Genomic DNA, 16,555 nt, shown 5'->3' with positions numbered 1-16,555 from the left:
ACAAGGCCCAAGTATAGAAACAGTATATATATGACCAAATTTGTTGCGAACTGCAGGCTTCTCAGACATTCCGTACGTACGTGTACGTGGACCTGGCGCGGGCTGTCCCTCCCCAATTCGGATGCTGGCCGGGGGTTCCTCCCCCAACTCAACTCCAGCCAGGAGCAACGATCCTTAATTTCCCCGGGAATAGCAGCACAGCTTCAGTTTATTCGGTCAACCAACCGGGCCCATTCCGTCCCTCATCCGGCCGGCCCCGGCCATTCCTCCCGCTCCCAGTCCCAGGCAGCTTCCTTCACCACCCCACGCACGAATTACTCGCATCCCATGCCGCTGCCCCTGCCATTTTCTTTCGCGGCGGCCATGGATGGATGGACCCCATCCGCCAAGTCACCTAACCTCCATCGCTGCTCGCCCTTATAAGGGCTGCGCGACGTCCCCCCGCAGACTGGACAGCCCACCACACTCTCCCACTCCCCCTTCCTGCTCCCCGGGCCGATTCCCACCGCCGATCGAACAACCGACGGCTGCCGCGCGCCACCTGCTACGTACGCCAACGTAACACCAACCTCCACCGAGCTACCAAGCGGCCGATCCGTCCGTCCTTCCTCTGCTACCTAGCTACGACGCGCTACTACCTCCGACGATCGTCGTGGTGTGCCAGTGCCTCCGTCTCGCTCGGCTCTACCCGTACGTCGTCCAGCAGTCCTTCCTAGCCGCCGGAGGCTGACCGGCCGGTACACAGCGTCAGCACACCAGCGAGTGTCGTCGTCGTCGTCGTTTCCGGTCGTTTCGAGGCGGCGTCGATGAGGAGGATCACGAGAAGCGGCGGCGGCGGCACGTCTGCCGCGCCCGCCGCGGGAGCGGGACTGTGGCTCCGGCCGGGCCGGCTCGGGAATCTCCTCGCCGTCGCGGCTCTCCTCGCCTCCGCGTTGCTTCCGCCGGCGTCGTCGGCTGCCACCGAGCCGCCTGAGCCGTCGTCGGCGCGGCACGACTACGAGGACGCGCTGCGGAAGAGCCTGCTCTACTTCGAGGCGCAGAGGTCGGGGCGGCTGCCGCACGGCCAGCGCGTCGCGTGGCGCGACCACTCGGGCCTCACCGACGGCCTCGAGCAAGGGGTACGTTACGTTGCCACTGCTGCTGTGTTTGCTTCGTGACCGGCGACGGCCAACGTCACCGACTGAGACGACGACGACGGTGCTTTGTTGGATCTCATCTCAATCGCTGGGTCGCCTTTTTCTTTTTCTTCCCAATTTTCAGGTGGACTTGGTGGGCGGGTACTACGACGCCGGCGACCACGTCAAGTTCGGCCTGCCCATGGCCTTCACCGTCACCATGCTCTCCTGGAGCCTGCTCGAGTACGGCGCCGACGTCGCCGACGCCGGCGAGCTCGCCCACGCGCTCGAGTCCATCAAGTGGGGCACCGACTACTTCATCAAGGCGCACACCAGGCCCGACGAGCTCTGGGCAGAGGTACACCGACCGACTAGCTAGTAACTGAATTGTTATAGCTATTACTCCTTGCCATTTACAGTAACAAAATTTAATTAGCAATCACCTAGCTAATCACATCGTCGCGTGGACTAGCAAACATGCATATGGTTAATAATAAACAAGCAAGATAAACTAATTAAACCCAGGTCGTAGTGAGAGCGACCAACAGACATGCATCCACACACACCAGTCGTGGTTGCAGGAAAATTTTTTTTCTAAAATATTCGAATTCGAAAGATGAAAAGGGGAACGAACATTTGTTAGGTGGCGCTACTGTCTGCTAGCGGACAAGCTGCGGTTCGGAACGCGCAAATCTCACACGCTCCATCATTGTGCTTTCACATGGGGGATTAGCTAGCCAGTGCTGCGAGCTGTTCGTTTATATATATATATATATATATATATACGCTCCTTTATTTTTTTTTTCCCGATGGATTTCGGTGGCGGCTCTGACTGACAATGTATTGTACAGTAGTACGTGATGTAGAGCTAGCTAGCTCATCTGCTCATGCATAATGATTAACCACTGGTGGTGCGTGATGCCAGGTGGGCGACGGCGACACGGACCACTACTGCTGGCAGCGGCCGGAGGACATGACGACGTCGAGGCAGGCGTACAAGGTGGACCGCGACCGGCCAGGCTCCGACGTCGCCGGCGAGACAGCGGCCGCCATGGCCGCCGCGTCCATGGTGTTCCGGGAGCACAACCCGCACTACGCCAGCCTCCTCCTCCACCACGCGCTGCAGGTACTTTACTTACTGTTACTGATGATGATGACAGTAATATCTTAATTAATCACCGCTGCTGCTAATCATGAGATTCGTTACCGCACCGCACGGTCAGCGCCGCCCCCGATTGGCTCAGAACTGTCCAGAGAGCTTTTTTTTTTTTGTCGTGCTGCGGAATCTGGCCGGTCGGAGCCGCACGATTTTCTTCTTCTTCTCCTGGTTCACACTCGTGGCTACCCCTGTCTGTGCTGTGCAGCAGCCGGCCCGGCGCACGTGGCGCGTGACGTCTCGGGTCAAGGGGGGTTTGAACTTTGTACCGTGTGTGTGTGTGAAAACATGCTGTCCTGTCGGTCCACACAGGCTGCCATGTGGGGTCCGACGGATCGATGGAGTTGATAGGTATAATCACAACGTAGCATCATGTTACTGTCAGGGTTAGGTGAGCAGAAACTACTCATTAAGCGGCTGAACGTAACCACCACATTCGGTCACGTTGTGATGGGGTCGATTGATCTCCTGCAAAGCTAAGCAGAGCCAGCCATGTCATCACGTTATTACAACGATGCAGTGATGATGATGATGGATCATCTCGATCCATCCATCGATCATGGCAGGGGCAATCGTCCAGGCAGAGCTAGCAGCTAGCTAGGCCAGGCCACTCTACTGGAATATTAGCTGGTTGGTTAGTACTGGTATGGTGTGTGAACAGTGAGTAGCACTGATGATCACCCAGCTAAGCTAGCTCGAATAATAATGGTCGAAGAACCATGGACAAAAAAAAAAAAACTGAGCTGCTGCATGCATGCGCTGTACTTTGATTTGCAGCTGTTCGAGTTCGCCGACAAGTACCGGGGCAAGTACGACAGCAGCATCGCGGAGGTGAAGAGCTACTACGCCTCCGTCAGCGGCTACCACGACGAGCTCCTCTGGGCCGCGCTCTGGCTCCACCGCGCCACCGGCCGCCCCCACTACCTCGACTACGTCGTCCACAACGCCGACGACTTCGGCGGCACCGGCTGGGCCATCACCGAGTTCAGCTGGGACGTCAAGTACGCCGGCGTCCAGATCCTCGCCGCCAGGGTACGTCGTCGTATATTTCTTGTTAATTTGTTTTATACTGTATATATAATTTTTTTAAAAAAAACACACGAAAGGACGAGTGATTTGCTAACAACACAAGTCTCTGTGGTTCATTATTTTTCAGCTGCTGCTGAGTGGGGAGCACTCGCCGCGGCACAGGGAGACGCTGGAGCAGTACAGGGCCAAGGCGGAGCACTACGTGTGCGCGTGCCTGGGCAAGAACGCCGCCGCCGACGGCAACGTGGAGCGCAGCCCCGGCGGGATGCTGTACGTGCGGCAGTGGAACAACATGCAGTACGTGACCAGCGCCGCGTTCCTGCTGTCCGTCTACTCGGGCTACCTCTCCTCCTCCTCCTCCTCCTCGTCGTCCTCCGTGACGTGCGGCGCGGGCGGCGAGGCGGCGGCGGCGGCGAGCGCCGGCGAGGTGTTCGCGCTGGCCCGTGCGCAGGTCGACTACGTGCTGGGCAGCAACCCACGCGGGATGAGCTACCTGGTCGGGTACGGCGCCCGGTTCCCGGCGAGGGTGCACCACCGCGCCGCCTCCATCGTGCCGTACAAGCACAGCAAGGAGTTCATCGGCTGCGCGCAGGGGTTCGACGACTGGTTCATCCGCAAGGGCGCCAACCCCAACGTCGTCGTCGGCGCCATCGTCGGCGGGCCGGACCGGCGGGACCGGTTCAGGGACCAGAGGGAGAACTACATGCAGACGGAGGCGTGCACGTACAACACGGCGCCCATGGTCGGCATGTTCGCCATGCTCAACAGGCTGGCCCGGGACGAGGCGGCGGCGGCGGCGTCGCAGCCCGGCGGGGAGACGGCGACAAGTGTAAATAGATAGTCATACAGTGGGGGTGCTTGTACAATTTTGCACCTATTCTTTAGTTCATTCTTTTCTTCTACGGATACGGAGTAGATGTGAAGTGAAGGCGCTCTTCACAGCAAATTATATTATTTGTATACGATGGGGAAAAAAAAGGATAGGAGGAGGGATTTGGCAAAGCAAGTGTAAATTCCCTCCCCGTAAATATCAGAGAAAAAAATACAAGAAAGAATGTCTTTCATTCAGATCACCCAGCTAGCTTGCCTCGCAAATCATTTGCAGCTCATGCACGCAATGATCACAGAATCTTGTAAAGCAATTTCAGCGTAGCGAGGCACCTACAATCAAATATTATTCTGAAGAGTACCGGATATATAAAGAAAGTCTGATATTCTGCAGAGTAGTACTGAATGAATATATGTATGTAACGTCGAGAAAGATGTCAAGTGCGGTTGGCTTTTTCACGCTGACGATGCAAAGGAGAGCTCTTTCAGCTGCAAAGTTTGCAGGGAAATGGCGTGTTATGTGCACTGAAAGTGGCCATTATTGGACCATAGCTTATGATGAGCATTTCAATTTCTACTTAAAAAATGCAGGTTTCTATGCCCCTCCATATCTGAAAAATAATGCCGCGGGGTTCATGAAAAAGTAACACCGACAACCAAGTGGCCTTAAGCCTTTTTTTGAACATCAATGGCAGGTGTTCTGCCTTTTCATTAGTACTGAGAAGTAGCAAGTTTACAGAGTGTTAAGAGAAACAAAAAAAATCTGCAACAGATGCAGGCTATGTTAGAGTAATTGGGTCAGGCCCATTCTAATAATTCAATAAACCTCAAAGGCACACAATTAGTGTTAGGTGCAAAAGTGATTAGTACCAAATGGACTAATCACTAGCAAGGCTATCAACTTAAATAGTGAGCCTTGGGATGCTCCAATAGACAAGATGAGGAGGAAAACCGGAAAGCCACACGCGGGCGGCGCCGCCGCCGCCGAGCCGAGGTTCATCCCTCTTTGGGTGGAAGCCGACAGGGGCGTGCCTATATAAAGGCCCCCGTCTGCACACTAGGGTTTCATCTCTTGTGTCCATTTCCCTTCTCCAGCCGCCACCATCTTTTGAGCTCGAGCTGCTGTGCTGCATCTCCGACCAGAGCCTCTGCGAGCATAGAGGTCTCTGGTAGCAGGCCTCCGGAACTTCTTCTCCCGTCAAGCGTACTTTGCTCGGGGTAGGCGGGAAATCAAGTTTTTGGGGAGCACCTTCCGGTGCGACTGCTTCCTGTTGTCCCAACATGATTGCGACTGCTTCACCTTCGCCAACTACTGCTGTGATGGCCGTCGGTACTAGAAGTACCCTAGCTGTCGGGAATGACGCCGCCAATGACAACTCCGCAGGAGGCGGTAGCGACGTCAACATGACTGGTGGCTCACTTTCCGCGGGTACCGGAAGTGCCACGCTAGGGTATAATGCTAATACTCTCTATGCACTCTATTTTGTTACTGCAGTTCTATTACTTCGCATAATATGTTTTGCTGGAAGTAGTAACAGTACCAATTATGAAGCTGTCGCTTGTATAATACTTGTGTTAGTACACTGGTTATCGTTTTTATGGAATAATGCATGGTATAAAATGACTAAATATCCAACAGGCTATACAGGTAACAAAATAAAAGAAAAAAAAGGAGAGTAAAGAACCCTCCAAAAGAAAGTCCACTTCTTTGGGCGCGGATCACTCCGATGCCTGCTGTATTGCCCTGAATGTCGTCTCTGATAGCCGCAAGGAGCTGAGGTGCTCTGCAGATTGCACTCTATTGTCAAACACTCTTTTGCACCTTTGTTTCCACAGATTCCACAAGCTGTGTAGATGATGGTTGTTGCTAGCAGGTTATGTGCGTTACTTACACCTCTTCCTCTTCCTGGGTTCAGCTTAATCCACCGGTCGCTGATCCTTGTCACGGTTTGGTTAAGTTGTAGCTCTTGCTGTTCAGACCAGCTTTCCACTCGTTGCCAAATCAATTTTGTGAATGGAACTGTTGGCAATCATATTGTATGTGGTTCCTGTCTGGTGTAGCAAAGTTTACTAATTGAGTTTGCCTAAAACGTTTAAAGAGCCACCACAGTATCAACCAGTTTGCCATGTTTTTTGGCTGCGGGAGTTATCCTTGAACTACCCAACGTTGCAAACCAAGATACAGGCAGTGGGATAGAGAAAGGAAAATAGATGAACAGCTAGGATTAAACGAGGCGTAAAGAATGAATGGCTAGAATACAATATTACTCTTTACCATTTAAACATATGGCATTGAAGGGACGACATGTTTTTGAGTAGCAATTATCTCTTATAAAGATAAACCACACTAGTTATTTCTTTTATCATGTAAAATGTTCACATCAGCATCTACTAAAATATCCCAGTAGCACATAGCACATTCGATTCTCAACATACAAAGTGTCTATATTAGCATTCACTAACACATCAAACTAATACATACCATTATGTCTTCATTCAAGCTATTTACATTAGCAAACAACATCATTTATTAACATATATTGTTGCATTACCAACACCAACATATACATCTCCTGATTCTTAGTGATTAACATACTAACCCATTTATATTTATTCTTCATACTCGCAGCAACGCGCGAGGAATCCTCCTAGTTGTTATAGGTTTCTCTTGTTTTTATGGATCTAGAGATGTTGGAGCTCTATAAACATGCTCTAAAGCTAAAGCAACCTACACTTTGAGACTTGAGGCCTTGTTTAGATGCAATTTTTTTTGGATTTCGCTACTGTAGCATTTTCGTTTGTTTGTGGCAAATATTGTCCAATCATAAACTAATTAGGATCAAAAGATTCATCTCGCGATTTACAGGTAAACTATGTAATTAATTTTTATTTTCGTTTATATTTAATGCTTCATGCATGTGACGCAAGATTCGATGTGACGGGAAATCTTAAAAACTTTTTAGTTTTCAGGGTGAACTAAACAAGGCCTGAGGAAATATAAGACCACTCCTATGTCAATAGCAAGAATTTATCCAGTTTATCAAAAAAAAAAGGAAGAATTTATTTAAACTGCAGGAACATATTGGACTTCCATAAGCTCATGCAAAAATACGTATTGGGCTTCCATAAATGAACCCATTTCCATTTTGCGTTGTTGCCCACTTGTCAGCACGGACTATTCGCAAAATAAACACTGTAATTTCATTTGTATATGACAAATATTATCCGATCATAGACCAATTAGGCTCAAAAGATTCATCTCGTAAATTATAGATAAACTGTACAATTAGTTTTTATTTTCGTCTATATTTAATGCTCCATACATGTATTGGAAGATTCGATGTGACGGAGAATCTAAAAAATTTGACAAAATTTTTTGGGAACTAAACAAGGCCAACAAGGCCTTACTTTCGTCCATGGTCTCTACCACTCTAAATCCCGAAAAATGGCAACCACAACGTGAAGCTTCAAGTCATATATATGTACCATGTCTTAATAAGAATCATCAGGGGCAAAGAACAATATGCGGGGGAGGACAACATAAAATCTTAGTCTGACAGCCGTCGTCCTAGAACGACCAATTGCGAAAAGCAAGATCGATCTTCCGAACAAAATCCCAAAGGCAGGGACGGCACCAGGGCATAAATATGCGGAGATAATAAACAGTAGAGACCATGGTTACCTATATATTTCTATAAACAACTCATCTGAGTCGCAGCGACCTGGGAACACAATGTTCACGCAATCACCCCAGACTCCACTACACCACAATCCCTAGCAGCCGATCTGGAATACGCTCCTCCAATAACCCATATGACAAACAAGGGGCGTGTGCCAGGCAAGAATACATAATGTTCATGAATACCAATCAGCACGATTAGTATTTCGGCGGCGCTGGTGGCAACCGGTTCGGTGTGCGCCGGCTGCCAGAGTTGGCACCTGAGCTCACATCGCCATTCTCGTAGCGCCGACTGCGACCATCAGCACTTCTCGACCTTGATTCACTGTTTTTGCTTGCAGCAACAGGCCCATTTGATGCAGAATCAAAGGCAGACCTCCAGTCCTCACCTGAGCGGCTCGGTGTTCGAGGGCTCTCTGCAAATAATGATTTTTGGATTGTTATGAAATCTTCCACATAATGTGAAACAAAATATCTAAATTGCTATTTAATCATACCTTCAGTGTGCAGTGCATCCAACAAGTATGCAAAATGTATCAAATACTAAATGGGATAACCACATGAACATCTAAAGGATCTATTTGGTATAGCGAACATAAGCTAGACCAGCCTTGACCATAAGGTTCATTAGCTAAATAAGGCTTTGGGATATGAGCCTCCTTGGCTCCTTTGCATGACCATTGCTTATACAAACATCAGAACTATGGTTAGCACAGGACTACTAGCACTGCTTTATCAAGTAATAATCACCAGCTAATTTGTTTTGTTTGGCCAGGAATCTTAAGAAAGTACCTTCAATGAGCCCACGGACAGTTTATTATCTACATTAGGCACTAAACCATATTGGCCAATCGTCTTTAACATTGGGGGGGGGGGGGGGGGGGGGGCTATTGCACTTTATGTTGGTAAACAGACAATGAAAATGGCAGCTTACCAGCTTCAGTGGTGTCATTAGAATAAGAGGAAACAGATGCCCTGTTGTCATGGATACTGAGTTGACGAGTAAGTTTTGACAAGAGTGATGATTGTTTTTGGTACTTCTCCCTTCTGCGCTTAGCATTATGGTCCTCTTGAAGAAGCTCTTCAATCTTAACATTGCTTTGCCCGCTGGTAGAGAAATGAATGAAAATACAAAAGTTATTCAAAATGTACTAAATATAAGCACAAGCCATACTGAACATATGGCAAAACAAAATTGATTAGAAATACTACAAAAGGGGAGAATATCCATCTGTAATAGTGAGTTTTACATCCTTAATTTCGAAACAATATTCAGATAAAGTAAGGAATTCAGAACAATCATACAGGCATATACTAGGTCAAGGAGTTAGTGTACTAGTATGTTCAAGTATATGCCAGCTTTATTTCCTTGAATGGCATATTGCAACAATATTTCTTATTCTAACTGAAATGTGAGATTATTAAGCTATTTAGCACAAACAACCTGCTAGGTGCTAATCTCTGGATGAAGAAATAGAAAACACATACTCCTTCCAATATATTTTCATTTCGTATTCAACTTTGACCACTATCACAGCATATTTTATTTATAAAGCTAATATTTATGGGATTACGAAATTATTTCTCAACAAAAGTCTACACATGGCTCTTCTGTTTGCAAACTAAACAATATCTTATAAACTGACAGTTGAAGTTTCAAAAGTTTGACTGCATCTTGTCCAGAATGCCAAGTGTTTGAGAACAGAGGGAGTATTAATGTACAGAAAATCAACCTTATCGAGCTGTATAGCTGGTTAAGCATATCTTCCTTTGCTTTCTCCACTTGGCAAAGCACAATAGCCTAATATAAGCACAGACAAATAATCAAAATTTGACACAAATACAAGGCCATATAAGCTGATTGACAGAACAATATGAACCTTCGGAACATTTGCTGCAAGACTGCTCAAAACAGCCTCAACATAACCACGAACTTCTTGAGACATCCATCTAAGTTCTTCTTCAGGATCAGCAGGTCTCCGTGCCATAGTATCCTTTCAAAAAAGTGTATGATCACATGTTAGTTTGTGTATTTTACTGGAACAGTATTTATATTGGCACTTCTAAAACATACAACTACAAGGGAACCTAAAATTACATGATGACCCCCAATAAATGAAGATTTAAGTTGAGTTACAAAAAACTACAATGAAAGCTAGAAATGCAATTCAATTATGTTAATCTAGAACTTACTAAAGCGCCATCCGAATTGCTTTGCCTCATAGAGCCACCCTCAGTACTTGGACCCTTGAAAGAACCCCCTTTGCTCTGAATAACAGCTTTGATCTTATTTACCCACTCAACCTTGTCAGCCATGCTCTCAGCCTTTAACACAACAGCACTATGAGCTGCAAAATTTAAAGCAAAGAATCATAAAAAACAGAATCATGAAGCAAATATAACTCTGTAGGCTGTACGATTCAAGGGTGTATCAACCTTTTAGGACTGTTTTGTATGCAACCCTGTTAGTAATCTTAAATACAAGACTTGGTGTTTTTTCTGATCCATTTGCCTTTTTTGAGTCTTTTGAACTTTTAGAAGGTTCTTCCTCCTCTACCTCCTCAAGGTTGCACTCCTGCAAATGAATACAGCTTACAACATAAGCACCTTGCCAAAGTAGTCCATCTCACAGTTCTTTACATTGAGCCATGTTTTGCAAAATCAGTATAACTTTCCACTACGGTCCAGAGAACAGGGAAAGACTGTTGAAGTGGTAATGCAAAAGTTACATGATCATTATATCATCTCAATAAATAACACATTATGAAGGCAAAGGTTATGCACACCTCAAGAGTGATGACACCACGAAAATGTCTCTCCTCTTGTTTCTTTGTGTACCCAAGCTGGCATAGAAACAACACATAGTGAATAAAACCACACCCACAGATCAAACAATAACCATAAAATACAATAACCAATAAGCAGTAAGTAAACAGTTGAAAACCAAAGGTCTTCCACATACATATCAAACAAATCAAGAGTTCAAAAGAAATGTTCTGAAGAACTGATTAACCTTTCCACTCTTCTCATTAAGAACAAACCATCTTTTGCTCCACCCATTAGTTTTTGCGCTTTTCTTTAAGAGGTAACCTGCAGAGGAACAGAAGAATATGCTTATAGGTTTACTTCTCAAATCAATCAAAATGTATCCACTACCACGAACACATGCGAAGTGGTTGAAGCAGTTTATCAAGAGAATTCTTGTTATGTTGCCCAAGCTAATCTAACAAACTAAATGGGGAACGTCTCAAAAAGATTGAAGTTAGTTAGTACATGGTGCAAGTATGCAGCTAATTTGTGGCAACATTAAAGAAAAATTTGATATCTATTTTTGGTTTAGCAGAATATTAGTTTGCACAAGCATAGGTGAATAATGTTTGACACTGTATTTCCATGACCTAACTTAGGCACAGTATGATCTTAGGAGCATTGTACCTGCAGTAATTTCACCAGCAGGACCAGCAACCTGCAAATTTGATCCCTCTTTTGCGTCTTTATCTTGCTGGCCAGATTTGTCTTTCATTGATTTTAAGCTGCCACCGCCTTGTTCAGCATCTGTTTGGGGACTGGAGGCCTATAATAACAGTTTAAGATTGAAGCCAATATATACTGTAACTGTAAGCCAAAAAAGTCAGTATGAACTATACACGTCTAACCATAAGATCCTATAGTTCAATATTTATATTAAAAATACCACCGCACAGACGCAAAATCATACCCTCTTAGATGTTGACTGTTCAGCATCCTGTGTTTTCTTAGAAGATCGATTTCTTAACTCATCCTCCCGACGCTGCCTTTCCATTCTATCAATACAAGACAAATAGAAGGCCATGGGTCAGTGTTTCATAACCTCATCATGAAACCAGATGTTGCTGGAGCTGAATAATGGACAGTTTAGTTTACAACAGAACTGCAATTCACGACATACAACATAGATAACATATATGTTACATATAAATCATAAAAAACCCAAAGAGAGAAGAGTCACAATCACAACCTTAAGTCGCCTATTTCCGTCTGTGTTTATGTATGATGTGGTTAAATAATAGAGTAGCTATTTGGAAGTGCATAAATGTTTTGTACTACCTCAGCCTAAAGCCAATTGAATCTAATGGTCCAGCAATGCCAGGCTTACAGTGGAAAACGAGGTGACAAATGGAAGCATACAATACTTCTTCTTGTCAAGTTACAAGCACAGAGCAATGCGAATGAAATATAACAACTAGAAACAAACTACAGCAACCTGATGACTGACCTTCTTTGCACTAAGCGGATGAAGTGTTGGGGAGGAACAAAGGCACGTTCCATATCAACAAGTGCGACGACCATCTTTTTTGCATCATTTTTGAAGGTCTCCAATGCATTTGATGCTATTGCAACAACCTTGAGCAGACAGAAGAAAGTTTATACCTCAAAAAGGCCAAAACACAGTATCAACAAGCAGGAAGAGGAAAAATACGTGTAAAACAGAAAAAGTGATACCTCACGCTTGAATGGAGGATACCTTCCAAGTCCTGGTGTGGCATTTGCGGAAGCATTGACTATGTCCAACAATACACGATGAACCTAATGCAATGGAAAATTAGTTTTCCATGGAAGGAAGCAAGATGGACACAAACTATATATAGTATTACTTCACAATGTGTACACACAAAGAACTTCACGACAATATACACAAGACATGACTGACAAAGACAATACCAAAGAGGGCATAACATATAATAGCACATAGAAAACGCCTGGTAGACCAAAACCTAATTGGACATAAAGAATTTCCTCTAGATAGAGATCACATTCATTAGTAGTTACTAGCTAACAGCTGAGGGATATTAGTCATGGTAAATGAAATTCAACCTCAATTTTAAAAACTAAAATCAGGTAGGCAAGAGCAAGAACAGGTAAACAAAAATAAATACACATCATTCAAATGAATCCAATGAGAACTAAACTTTAATTTATAAGGTACTCCCTCCATCCCAAAACGAATGCAATCCTAGGTCTGAACCTGGACATGCATTCCTTTTGGGATGGAGTAGCTTTTATCATTGGCCCTGGAAGAGTGGTCTTAGCAGTGTTGTAGAGCATAATAAAATATTAGGGTGAGTATGCAACAAATTGTGAAAACGCAGCTACTAATTTTCTTCACTGCTTGTCTCCTGAGGGGTAGGGAAGAACAAAATTAAATGTGTACAAGCTAACACAGAGTTGTGATGGCTTATTTTTCTTATTGATTGATTGGTACGTACCTCTTCAACACATAGTCGTGATGGTTCCTTTGCCATTTCCAGTACTATTTTTATTAAGGATCTCAACCCTTTCTCTGGAGATATCAAATATGGTTGATAACCATCGGCTTCCAAGACAATCTATTGTGTGGAGAAAAATCTGTTTAATTATGTGCTAACTGCCAACCAAAGCTCAATGAAAAAATTGAAAGTGATCGTACCCTTTTGACATTGTTGAGATCGAAATGTCGGTCCAATGGTAGCTGTTTAATTCTGTCTGGAAACTTGCCTTCAAAACTTGCAACAATTTTCCAACCAGATCCCTTTTATATTGAAAACAGTACACTTTGTTACTCACATCATTATCAACTATTCATTTTAGGAGGTATAACTGCATAACCAAATTTGAGTGTAAGTTCATTACTAACCTCACCAGATGTTATGTGAGCAAGAAACTTGTCCTCAAATTCTCGGCACAGCTCCAAAGCAACTGCCCGGGTTCCTTCAGGACTCTGTACCATAGATTCACCCAGCCTTGCCAGTTCATCTTGCACCATTTGAGACTTACCCTGAAGGCTGAAATTGCAGCACAAGAAGCAAGCGGGTTTAATTTTAGCAACATACCATGCATAAAAGTGAATTAACACCATTGTAGTAATAGAAGAACTCATGTGCCACTATATAGCATTTATATATAAGTATTAGATAGCAGATACGATGTTACTGAAGAACCGAGACATAATTCTTACCCACTCAATAGGTTAGGAACCCGCACTTTCATTCTTTTACGGATTTGCTTAGCAATTGTATCAACCAAAGCAGTTCTACCAAGCTTATTCTGGGGAGCTCCAGTTAAGATGTTTTTCAGGCTTTCAGCTTCAGCTCGCCAAGCTGTTTCTAGCGAGTTTTCAGACCCAGCTGATTGTGCTGACGCAAGCGCAACAGATTGTCCAATTAGAGCAACCCACTCGATGTCAGGAAGGTTTTTTGGACCCTTGTTCGACAGTAGGGCCTGAACACAAGCTATAGTTTTTGCATCTCCATTTGCTTGATCAACTTTGCTTATAACACCAACAGTTCTTGTCCCTACAGTTACAGTGAATGAAAATACGTCAGTTACTACAATACAGTGGCAATGGAACTAACGAGGACATTTTCAGAAAAGACACAGACCATCTGAATCGATATCCTTGGCCAACCTCAGAGCTCGAGACGATGCGACATCAGCAGCTTGCATTGCGGGTATGACAACGAGCAGTATTGCATCATTGTGCCCAGCATACTCATTGATCTAAAGTAAGAAACAATCAGCATTCTTCTAAAGAGTAAGAAGTTGATGGCCTTAAAAGAACTAGAAGTGATCTCCATAAATAAATGTGCAAGGGTAATTCAAAAGCTATCAAATAAAATGAAACAAGGTACAGAGAAAAGAAAGCTATGTTCTAGTGGTCCCAAGATAAAAAAAATTGTAGCTTGTCTTTCACGATTCAATGCTCTGATGAAAGTTCATTGTGGATATTACTACACAACCAGTTAATCAGCACTCTACCTAATCTCTAAGCATCTAAGTACAGCAAAAAAAAAAAGTTTAGAAATAATTCAAATACCTACCATGGAATCATCAACAGCTCGCTGATCTATCCCAGGTAAATCAATCAGCTTTAATGAGGGAGCTGAAGAAAAAACAGTAAAAGTACTGTGAGGGTTTCATAAAGCAGCACAACAAAATAAAAAGGCAAACGAACAAAGAAGATTTAGTACAGAAATTATGTGTGGGGTTCACCAATGTTATGTTAGTTAGGCATCAAGACATAGAAAGATGTTCTCGCAAATGATTATACTGCTCCACAGTGCAATGCGCAAACACACAGCATACAGTGTCACAAGCATACATATCCCAGCCCAATTGTTATTTCATCATTGTTCCATGACTACAACAACTCTACAAGTTCAGCACCTTGCACCGTCACAAAAAGTGTGACTGTGTGAGCATGTACTAACACAGTGTTCTGTACAATGCTAGTGAAACGGAAAGAAAAACAGCAACATAGTTGCTTAAATGGTTATGCTACTCGCAGCACAAACAAACCTGTACTCGTCCGCAGCTTGAGGTAAATCTCATCAGCACGGCCCCTCCCTGATCCACCAGACGCCCCCTTACTGAGCCTGTCCTGCAGTGAATGCCGGAGGGCACCTGCGGCACAGCAGAACGAAACAGGAAATATCAGGGTCAAGATCAGGCTCAGTCCCCAAGCTTCCAAAACTCGTCAATAGATGCAGGAAGCACGGCCACGAGATCCAACTCACTTGCGGAGACCTGCTGCGACTTGCTGTCGATCTGCAGCACGATGGCCTTGCTGCTGAGCCCCGGCTCCCTCTGAAGGTCAACCACTATCGGCGCCCGCGTCGCCCCGTTCTCCCCCGTCGGCTGCACCGCACACCAACACCGTCCAAATCCAGTAAAAAAAAAACACAGCGCGAGAAGGGGAAGAGGGACGAAAAGGAACTAAGCCGCTCGGCAAGGAGATAGGAGCTCACCAGGACCGGGTGGCCGATGAGGCTGTTCAGCACGGCCGACTTGCCAGCGCCCTGCACGGACAAACGGATCGGAACAGATCAGATCGGGTCACACGAGCAGCAGAAGTGCAGCACGCTAGCAGCAGGAGCAGATCGCGAGGGGTCTCGTGGGGTGGGGTGGGGGAGCGGGGGGACCGATACTCACGACGTTGCCGAGGGCGACGGCGTTGAGGAAGGTGGTGGGGCGGCGCGGCGCGGCGTCGTCGGAGGGGTCGTCGTCGGCGAGGAGCGACGCCGCCTGGCGCATCGACTCGGCGAGCTCCGACAGCTCCTCCATGGCCTCCATGGTCAGCGGTCTCCCCGGCGGCGGATCTCGAGGGATTGTGGGAGCTGCGGCAACTGGCGGCGAAGGGGGAGACCGAGACCTGAGCTCTGCCCTGGCCTGGCCTGGCCTGACGCGGATTTGAAATCTACACGGGGATGGGGTGGGGGAGGCGTGGGGGTGGTGGATTTGGGCGACACACGAGAGAGACAGATTCACAGGCACAGAGATGGGAACGGAGGAGCACTGCACATCAACGGAGTCGTTTGCTTGCTTGGCTGCGAAGGTGCACAATTTTTCGAAGAGCGGTTGGGTTTCGCATGTTGGAACGGGCCCCTACTCCCATCGGGTTTGCACCAGGACGTGGCCCATGAAGCGATGGCCTGTTGAATTGAGAAAACTCTGTATTTTTGTATGTTTTATTAATTATTAACTATATAATTCATTTTAATTTTACAAAAGCTAGTCATCGGCCTCAAAAGAATATGAAAAAGTTTTTTACATGGCGACTACATGGAAATAAAAAATTTCTCACGCCGGCCTACAAGTGTTGAGATCTGAAAAATTGTATATTTGAATTAGTGTGGATTTAAATGTTCTTGTAATGTTTCAAAAATGAGAGGCTACGAAGTTGTAGGTCAATCGAGTAATAATTTTATATATGTCTCCTTCATTGAGTACCCA

General features: G+C 45.6%; 2 protein-coding genes across 2 annotated transcripts; one reads left to right on the top strand and one right to left on the bottom strand.

Annotated features, from left to right (window-relative positions):
* LOC8061500 (endoglucanase 16) lies at nucleotides 363–4,373 on the top strand. The gene is made up of 5 exons (XM_021450507.1): nucleotides 363–1,118; nucleotides 1,261–1,473; nucleotides 2,041–2,241; nucleotides 3,049–3,303; nucleotides 3,428–4,373. Exons 1-5 carry the CDS (start codon nucleotides 807–809, stop codon nucleotides 4,139–4,141), a joined length of 1,695 nt encoding a protein of 564 aa, XP_021306182.1. The 5' UTR covers nucleotides 363–806; the 3' UTR covers nucleotides 4,142–4,373.
* Nucleotides 7,591–16,101, bottom strand: LOC8065714 (dynamin-2A). The gene is made up of 22 exons (XM_002436748.2): nucleotides 15,755–16,101; nucleotides 15,571–15,621; nucleotides 15,340–15,460; nucleotides 15,122–15,226; nucleotides 14,644–14,705; nucleotides 14,206–14,323; nucleotides 13,782–14,118; nucleotides 13,461–13,608; nucleotides 13,254–13,355; nucleotides 13,054–13,173; nucleotides 12,290–12,373; nucleotides 12,063–12,190; nucleotides 11,526–11,610; nucleotides 11,243–11,381; nucleotides 10,821–10,897; nucleotides 10,594–10,650; nucleotides 10,244–10,382; nucleotides 10,001–10,155; nucleotides 9,688–9,801; nucleotides 9,541–9,608; nucleotides 8,742–8,914; nucleotides 7,591–8,223 (listed from the first exon to the last, which is right to left on the bottom strand). The coding sequence occupies exons 1-22, from the start codon at nucleotides 15,893–15,895 to the stop codon at nucleotides 8,006–8,008; spliced, it is 2,742 nt and encodes a 913-aa protein (XP_002436793.1). The 5' UTR covers nucleotides 15,896–16,101; the 3' UTR covers nucleotides 7,591–8,005.

This window comes from Sorghum bicolor, chromosome 10, assembly GCF_000003195.3.
Source record: "Sorghum bicolor cultivar BTx623 chromosome 10, Sorghum_bicolor_NCBIv3, whole genome shotgun sequence".
NCBI classification, from domain to species: Eukaryota; Viridiplantae; Streptophyta; class Magnoliopsida; order Poales; family Poaceae; genus Sorghum; species Sorghum bicolor.
Note: the sequence above shows the minus strand (reverse complement) of the source record. Positions and strands in the feature narration are given on the sequence as shown.

What these genes read in the sequence shown, in the direction of transcription:
- LOC8061500 (XM_021450507.1), top strand. Translation starts at nt 807, where the DNA reads ATGAGGAGGATCACGAGAAGCGGCGGCGGCGGCACGTCTGCCGCGCCC. An exon ending in CCGACGAGCTCTGGGCAGAG is followed by an intron (nt 1,474 to 2,040) that starts GTACACCGACCG and finishes GCGTGATGCCAG; the next exon opens with GTGGGCGACGGCGACACGGA. An exon ending in TCCTCCACCACGCGCTGCAG is followed by an intron (nt 2,242 to 3,048) that starts GTACTTTACTTA and finishes TTTGATTTGCAG; the next exon opens with CTGTTCGAGTTCGCCGACAA.
- LOC8065714 (XM_002436748.2), bottom strand. Translation starts at nt 15,895, where the DNA reads ATGGAGGCCATGGAGGAGCTGTCGGAGCTCGCCGAGTCGATGCGCCAG. An exon ending in GTCGCAGCAGGTCTCCGCAA is followed by an intron (nt 15,227 to 15,339) that starts GTGAGTTGGATC and finishes GCTGTGCCGCAG; the next exon opens with GTGCCCTCCGGCATTCACTG. An exon ending in ATACAAAACAGTCCTAAAAG is followed by an intron (nt 10,156 to 10,243) that starts GTTGATACACCC and finishes TAAATTTTGCAG; the next exon opens with CTCATAGTGCTGTTGTGTTA.